The 8,651-nt window shown below is 56.4% G+C and overlaps 1 protein-coding gene across 1 annotated transcript in view; it reads right to left on the bottom strand.

Annotated features, from left to right (window-relative positions):
• The window catches only part of C3 (complement component 3), a 30,353-nt gene extending 24,659 nt beyond the window's left edge, over positions 1-5,694 (bottom strand). Inside the window, 9 exon segments of the mRNA XM_012646121.1 lie at positions 754-880; positions 972-1,074; positions 1,254-1,344; positions 1,428-1,510; positions 1,614-1,708; positions 3,340-3,410; positions 3,542-3,704; positions 4,427-4,616; positions 5,561-5,694. Coding sequence (XP_012501575.1) covers positions 754-880; positions 972-1,074; positions 1,254-1,344; positions 1,428-1,510; positions 1,614-1,708; positions 3,340-3,410; positions 3,542-3,704; positions 4,427-4,616; positions 5,561-5,637 — 1,000 coding nt within the window. The 5' untranslated portion in view covers positions 5,638-5,694.
• Positions 5,695-8,651: the final 2,957 nt, after the last annotated feature.

Raw genomic sequence — 8,651 nt, 5'->3', positions numbered from 1 at the left:
ACCGGCCATGAAGGTGGGCTCCTGGGCCACCCCTCAGGACCAGGCCTCCTCCCTCAAACTGGACCCTGCCTTCAGACTGGGCCTCACGTCTCAGAATGGGCTTCCCTCATCAGACTGGACCCCGCCTTCAACCTGGGCCTGCCTCCCCCATCAGCCTGGACCACACCTTCACTCTGGGCCTCCCTCCCCCATCAGACTGGACCCCGCCTTCATATTGGGCCTGTCTCTCCCATCAGACTGGACCCCGCCCTCATACTGGACCTCCCTCCCCCATCAGACTGGACCCCACCTTCACTCTGGGCCTCCCTCCCCCATCAGACTGGACCACACCTTCACTCTGGGCCTCCCTCCCCCATCAGACTGGACCCTGCCTTCATACTGGGCCTGTCTCTCCCATCAGACTGGACCCCGCCCTCATACTGGGCCTGCCTCCCCCATCAGACTGGACCCCGCTCTCATACTGGGCCTGCCTCCCCCATAAGACTGGACCCCACCTTCACTCTGGGCCTCCCTCCCCCATCATACTGGACCCCGCCCTCACTCTGGGCCTGCCTCCCCCATCAGACTGGACCCCGCCCTCATACTGGGCCTCCCTCCCCCATCAGACTGGACCCCACCTTCACTCTGGGCATGCCTCCCCCATCAGACTGGACCCCACCTTCACTCTGGGTCTGCCTCCCCCCTCAGACTTGGCTTCCTCCTCTGCCAGGGCCTCCCTTCCCAGACCAGCCAGCAGGGGGTCCTGGGCCTCACCTGAGTGCAGGATGACAGTGACTGACACGTACAGGGACTTCCCCACCAGGGAGTCGGCCCCGGAGGGCTGCACCCCGTCCAGCAGCACCTTCCGCTTCAGCAAGGCCTCCCCGGTGCCGTCCTCAATCTGGGGAGGGTGGAGAGCTCAGAGGAGGCAGGGGCCTGGGGGCAGGGCTCAGAGGTGGTGGGGGGGCTCAGAGGGGCCCTCTGTCAGGTACCTCGACGCGGGTGAGGGACTCAGCCAGGGAAATCCTCTGGTCCCCATCCTGGACCCCGAAGATGACAAAGGCAACTCCATCGACATTCTTCCCATATAAGAACCTGCGAGGTGAGGAGGGCTTCAGAGCAGCCCCTCCTGGAAAACCAAGTCTCTCCCGACTTCTACTGCCTGAGGCTGAAGACCCCCCCCAGCCTCTCACCTGGCCCTGACCTGGCCCCACCCCTGGCCCTCACCTGGCCCCACCCCCAACCCTTCACCTGGCCTCTCCCCTGGTCCTCACCTGGCTATGATGGTGACCCCCAGGCCATTCTGGTCATAGATATAGTAGAATTTCTCTGCAGGCTCCACTATGACCTCGAAACTGGGCAGCACTGGGGTGAGAGACGGCGTTGGCGGGGCCGGCGCTGGGCCCCATGCTCCGGGGTCCCCCCGCCCTGGTGCCTCCCCCTCTTACCGTACTCTTTCACCTCAAACTCAGCCGAGAAGACCTGCTTTGGTGAATTTTCATAGTAGGCTCGGATCTTCCAGGGTCCCATGCTGTGGGGAGGGTGGGTGAGTGGCCTGGCCAGGACTGGCAGCCCCCCAAACCCGCTCTTGGGTTAGGGGACCCCTGAACCCCCTCCTAAGGGGCCTGACATACTTAACCAGCTCCGGGATGTTCCAAGACAACGGCAAGATGCCGAAATGGTTGTGAGAAGAGAAAGATTCCTGCTTGACAGGAATGCCTTCGGGGTTCTGCGAGGAGACAGGAGGAAGGGGTGTGGGATACAGTGGCCCTTCGGAGGCCAGGCCTAGCCTCTCAGCTCTCTCTGACCTCACATTGTCTGGCCACTCTCTCTGCACCATGTCTACAGGGTCATATCGACAGTAGTCAGCCCCGGTTCAAATCCCTGCTGTGCGACTTACAAGCTGTGTGACCTTAGGCAAGTTACCTAACCTCTCTGTGCTCAACGTGCATATCTAGAAAAAAGGAGATAATAATGGCACCTTCCTCATTGGCTTAGGACATAGCTCCCATAAGCGAGAGTTTGTTATTATCAGAGTCTCTCTGAATAGCAGTGATTAATGAGCACGTATTACCCACATTGGTGCCAGACCTTGTGCTAAGCATGAAACAAAATCACACGTAGTTGTCCACGTTCGACTACGAGAAGAGCCATTTCGTGTCGTTTGACCTACTACACAGATTATTTTGTTTGTTGCCAACAGTTAAACATCAGGAGACAGCACAGCAACATCTGGTTTTCTAGCTTCTCTTGGAAATTGGGAAATTCTGTGGATGGTGCGGCACAGGGACATGTTGGATCAGAGGTGGGCAGCTGTGCCGTTAGAGGAGGTGTACGGTCTCCGTTTCCCAGAGACCCCATCAATCCCTGAAGCCAGATGTGTCATTCTCCTGGTCCCTGTCACATGATTTCAATAAATCCTCAGGACAATCTATGGCCCTACCCCAGCCTCTCACCTGGTCCTATGGTTACTGAGCCTAACTATATGCCACGCACTGTCCTGGTTCAGGCGATAAGACCCTGAACAAACAGATAAAAATCCCTCCCTGTATGGAATTTAGGTTCGCTGGAGGGCAGGGCAAGGGGAGAGATAATTATCAAATGAATAATTCCCATTTTCAGGATGTGCAGGAAGACAGGAGGGGTGTGCGTGTGTTTGTGTGTGTCTGGGCTCAGGGTGGGGATTTGCAACTTTATAGGGTGCTCAGGGAGACCTCACTGTAAAACTGAGACGTTGTGACATTTGAAGGAGGTGGGAGATCTAGTTGTGTGGATATTTGGAAGAAGAGGCTTTTCGGAGAAGAGGGCACAGCCTGTGCAAAGGCCCTGGGGCAGGACCACGCCTGGCATGTTGGACGCACAGCAAGGAGGCCCGTGTGGCTGGAGTAGAGTGAGCAATGGGGAGAGAGGGAGGCGGGAAGGGCGGGGAGGGGACGGGGCAGGTCGTGCAGGGCCTGGTGAACCTCAAGGAGAACTTGAGCTTTTACTCCAAGGGAGGTGAGAGCTATGGAGGCTGTGGGCAGAGGAGGGACGGCCCCTGACTCAGGTGCTCACAGGCGCCCTCTGGCTGTAGGTAGAATAGACCAACGACATAGAATTATTATCTGCCATTATCCCAGTGTTCAGGGGAGGAAACTGAGGCTCAGGGAGGTGAAAGACCAGGGGTTTATCTGAAAGGAAAATCCGCCTGGTCCCCCCGGGGTCTGCACGTCACCTCCAGGCCTGTGTGTTTTTGTCTCTCTCTAGCCCTTGCCCCGGGTCTCTGCTGCTGTGCCATTTCCAGTTCTGTTTCTCTGTCTGTCCCCTCCTTGTCTCTCTGAGACTCTGCCCCCGTCGCCTCTGGGCCCGGCTGGCTGATACCTCAATGCTGACCATAACCGTCCGGCCCACGGGCAGCAGCTTGTGGTCCACGGTGAAGATCCGATAGCGAACTGGACGGGGGTTGGGGGACAAGGAGGCCTGGTGAGCCCTGCCTCCTCCTTCAACGCCCCGCCCCCGGCACATGCCCCTCCCGCACCCTGCCCCTCCCCTCCACGCCCGCCCCGCACCCCGCAGCCCGCACCCGTGGAGCTGGGCGTGTAGATGGTCTTGTCCGTCTGGATGAACAGGTACCCGCTCTGCAGGCTGACCAGCACCGGCTTCTCCACCACGGTGGGCCCGAAGCTCGCCCGGATGATCACGAATTTGCGCCCCTTTTCTGACTTGAACTCCTTGGTGGCCTCGATCTAGGCACGGGCCGGGCCGGCGCATCGTCAGGGGTCCGCTCCGGGCCCGCGCCCGCCCGCGGTCCCGCTTCTGGGGCCCTCCTGGCAACGGAGACCCCCTCATTCCCGGCCCCTGGTTTGTCCAGTTCTGGGGGGAACTCCCGAGGGGGGCAGAGAGGGGGTGCAGAGAGTGAACTCCGAGAAGGGAGGACTCCAGAGGGGCGGGGTAGGAAGGAAGGGGGGCTCAGAAGGGGGAGGGGCTGAGAAGAGGAAGGGGCTCAGAAGGGGCAGGAGGCTCAGAAAGGAAGGAACTCAGAAACCGGGAGCAGGCTGACAGGTGAGGGAACCCAGGAATGGGAGGAGATTCAGAAAAAGGAGGGGCTTGAAAGGGGAGGAGACTCAGAAAGGGGTGGGGCTTAGAAGGGGAGGAGACATAAGGGGAGGAGCTTAGGGAGGAGACAGAAGGGGAGGGGCTTAGAGGGGGCGGGGCCTCAAGGGGAGGGACTTGGGGAGAAGACCCAGAAAAGGGTGGGGCTTGGAAGGGGTGGAAACTCAGAAGGGGAGGGGTTTAGAAAGGGTCAGGGAGAGGAGCCTCGAAAAGGGGTGTGGCTTGGAAGGGTCTGAAACTCAGAAGGGGAGGAGACAGAGGGGGAGGGGCTCAGAAAGGGAGACTCAGAAGGGGGCAGTGGGCGTGGCTGTGGGTGTCTTTCTGCAGCGCCCCCCTCCCTCCGGTCTGCTCCCACCTTGACGGTGACGTTGCCCAGGTAGCCAGTGGCACTGGTCAGTGTGGTTTTCTCATTGGCCAGCGTATGCTGCTTGGTGAAGTCTTGAACAATGACAGTGACTGGAACATCGCCTTGCGCTTCGTGGGCCTCCAGCACCAGGGTCTCCTCGCTGTCCAGCCGCAGTATGTTGGGGGTGATTATGGAGTACCTGTCGGAGTGGGGCACCGGAGCGGATCTGTCATCCCAGGCTTGCGACACTACGGCCCTTACCGGGGTCAGTGCCTGGCCGAGCCTCTGTTCCCAGGCGCTGTGCCCCAGTCTCTGGCCCTGGAGAGGATCCAGTGACCGCCCCGGGGCACCAGCGAACGCCATCTAGACCCGCGTTCCTCTCTGAGCCGGACACTGCCTTGTCCACCTGGGCAGGGCGCCAGCCACCATGACCTCCAACCTCAGCCAGCTGGGCCTGGCCTTCGACAACCTGGAAAACTAGGGGCTGCAGATCTCACCAAACCCTGAACCTCAAAACCAGGATCAGCAACTCCAAGTCTTCAGACTTCCCAACCCACAGTCGCCTAAACCACACACGCCCAATGCCCTAAACTTCTGCATCTTTAAATACCCCCAAATATATAAACAGTCAAACCCTCAGACACCCCAAACTCTACATGCCCAAACCCACCCCAAATCCTAAAACCCCCTAAACCTAAACCTCTAACCCTCCAATTCCATAAATAAACACAACCAAATCCAAACACCCCAACCCTCCATGAACCCAAAGCGCCCAATCTCTAAACCTACAGTGAAATCGGTCAGTTCTCAAATTGCAAACTCCCAAATCTTGTAAAGGGCAAACTTCCAAACCTCCAAATCACCCAAGCACACAATCACAAAACACCACACACATCCTAAACCAACAGATGACCTCGATTCTCAATTCCAAACCCCCAATCCCCAAATAGCCAGATTCCATAGACACCCAACCCAGAAACACCTGAACCCACAGGCAGCCCAAATTTATAAACATCCCAACCTGCTAACCCCTGAATCCGCAAACACCCAGATGCACCTGGAAACCTACAGGGACCCGCACCCACAATGCCTGCTGCCACCCCAGAAGTAGCCTCGTTTGGAGGGAGAGTAGTGATGACTCACATGGGATCCCCCAGGGTCAGGGGTGGGCAGGTGAGCAGCAGCAGCAGCAGCAGGCTGGGACCTGAGGCAGGCCCCATGGTGCAGGGACAGCGGAGGGACAGACGGACAGAGGGAATGGATGGGGAGGACTGAATAGCAGCTGCTGGAGCTGCCTCTTATCTGGCTCTTTCCTCTCCCCCACTCAGCCCCTCCTCCCAATAGCCTGTCCCCTCCCTGGGGCTGGCCCAGATTTCTCAATACCATTTCCTAAGTTTTTCAATCTCTGGGGCCAACATGTCGGTGGGGGGAGGGGGCTGAGTAACCTGAGGGCACGTTCCCCTGCAACATGGACATACTTGCACCCTGCCCTGGCATCTCTCAGGGTCAGGGCCAGCTGAACAGAGACCTTTCCCTGTTGGACCCACTTTGTAGTAGAGACACACTAAGGTCTGGAGAGCCCCACTCTCACCCTGACCCCAGATATCTGGGCCTCATTCCTAAGTTCACTTTTGCCCATGCATTTATTAATCAAACTTAGGAGTCCCTCTCTATGTGGGGAGCTAGAGTCCCCCTTCCATGCTGAGGGAGGAGGAGGGACAGACACTCTCAGCCCCATGGAGTGTTTTTCCCAGTGGAGAAGAGGAACTCTGCTTCTTGGAGGGTCAGGGAAGACTTCTTGGAGGAAGGGCTATTTCCAATGGGCTTCAAAGTATGTGTAGGAGTTAACTATCCAGGGAGGCTTATTTTCCAGGGAAGCTCCCTTCGCTTACCCTTGTCAGGATGCCTAAGTGACTTATGTTGGTGAAAAAAGTCACGGTTGAGGAAAGTTCTCATTGCTAGTTTTACCTCAACATCCCCTTAGGATATTATTATTTTAAGTTGTATTGATCTTGTGTGTGTGTGGATAGTTAATATATTCACATGGATCAACATCTAAAAGGTACAAATGCGTATGGAGGGAAAGGTGGTCTTCCTCCCGTATCTGTTGACAGCATATTCTACATACTATTCTTCCTGGTCTCCTGGGTTACATATTGTTTTTTTATGAAGAATGTCCCTTAGATTGTTTCATGTCACACAGAGAACTTCCTCATTCTTATGGGTACCTGCCTCCTATTACACTGTGTGAAAGTAACCAGCCTCCTATTGACGGACAGTTATACTTCTGTGGCTTCAAATCATGCTCCCTGCAGCGAACCTGCATGAGTTTCTATCAGCTGTGAATCCTTGGGCAAGCAACTGATAACTGCTCCGAGCCTCAGTTTCCCCGTGTAAAATTGCAACAAAAAGAGAAAACTTTGGGTGAACATCTGGACGCATAAGCAATCTTGCTAGATAGTGCGAATTCCCCTTCATAGGAGTCGTATTGATTTACACACTTACCATTGCTACACGCAACTAATTGTCAATTTTCCCACTTACTGTCCACCACAGCAGGTTGGCGAACTTTTGGATTTTTGCCAGGCTCGTGGGTAAAAACTGGTACATCGGTGTCATTTTAATTTGCATTCGTCTGATGCTCAGCTACGTTGCTGCCTGGGCATAGGAGGTGGATGGTTAAGGCCAGGAGAACGGTGTGTGTGTGGAGGCCCCCCGATCCCTGGATGGGTGGTTTCCAAAACTCCGATGAAGGGGTTAACGGGGCGTTCGCTCTGATTTCCTGTAAACCACACTCTTTTCCTGGCCTCCTGGCCTTGCCAGGGGTAGGGGGAGGCGCGGAGAATGAGAAAAAACCTGGCCTCTGTCTGCTGTGATTGCGACACACTCTCTCGGGAAGAGGAGGAGGAGGGAGAAAGCAAACACCTGCTTGTTCTCCAGAACTGGGGTTCAGCTTTTGAAACTGGGTGCCCCCAAGTGTCCCCAAGACTTTCTTCAATTCCCCCTCTTCCCCCTTCCCAAGCCACCCCATTTCCTGGTTTCATTCTGGCCTCAAGCATTTGTATTCGGGGCTCTGTGGTTTGACGACCTTGAGAAGGAAATTCCTGTCTGGGCTCTGTCTTGCTGCAGGGCTCGGTTCCTCTTTACTCTGAGACTCAGTTACTCCATCTGAGCAACGGGAGCGATGCTCACTCTGGCCGATGTCACAATTAAATGATGCAACATTCCTAGAAGCCCCCTGGCTCAGAGGGAAGGATCAATAACTGGTGGTGGTTGTCATCCGTGCCTGTGTCTGTTGTGTTGGGGATATGGGAAGCCTTGGGGGACATCTAGGAAGTGACCAGAGAGGGGAGGAGGCCGGAGTGGAACGGGGCTTATTGGGAAGGAGGGCGGTGAGAGGGGGAATTCTTCAGCCCTGGTGACGTTTTCCTGGGGGACGTGTGCAGAGGTCTGGGAGGGGCGCATGAGATAAGGCAGCATGAGGGTGAGAAGGAGGTGTAGCGGGGACTTCCAGTTCAACGCCAACCCAGCCCTGTATTCAGGGGAGAGAGAGAGAGAGAGACAGAGAGAGAGAGAGAGAGCGCGCATGAGCATGCACCGGGCCACCAGAGCTGCCCTGTAGTGGGATATCTGGAATACACATGCACTGAAAAAGTATTTGTTACTTATCTGAAATTCAGATTTCACTGGGCACCTTGTATTAATATTTTGTCTGGCAGCCCTAGCTGGGGCGCAGGCAGACAATAAAGGGAAGGAAGTGGGGATGATTTCTGGGCGCGGGGCCCAGGCGCTCCCGCTCCACGCCTGCCTGGGTTCGCTCACTCCACACCCACCCTTTCCTCCACAGAGGTGAGAACAGCAGGGAATACCCCCCTCACTCCCCCTAGGCCCTCATGCCAGATTGGGGTGCCCGCTTTTTCAGAGCCTCCCTCCAAGACGCACAGCCAGGCCACCCCCTTCTCCCACCCTATTAATGATTAACTTGCAGGTAACCTTGACCCGGCTGAATCAATCTGCCATGAGACAGTGACTCCTTCCCTCCACTCCCCCACATACGCTTACCAGAGGCCTGGGTAACTGGGTAACGGCGACCCCCCCACTCTGGGAAGACAGGGAGCAGAGGTTTGGATTTCAGTTCTGTGTGTATGTGTTGGGCGAGGGGGGCGCGCCTGGGCAAGGCCCGTTCTGTTCTCCCAGCCTCAGTTCCTAATCTGTCATCTGCAGATCGACAGGT

The sequence above is a fragment of the Propithecus coquereli genome, unplaced genomic scaffold (genome assembly GCF_000956105.1).
Source record: "Propithecus coquereli isolate 6110/MARCELLA unplaced genomic scaffold, Pcoq_1.0 Scaffold241, whole genome shotgun sequence".
NCBI classification, from domain to species: Eukaryota; Metazoa; Chordata; class Mammalia; order Primates; family Indriidae; genus Propithecus; species Propithecus coquereli.
The sequence above is the reverse complement of the archived record's forward strand: the minus strand, read 5'-3'. Positions and strand labels throughout refer to the sequence as shown.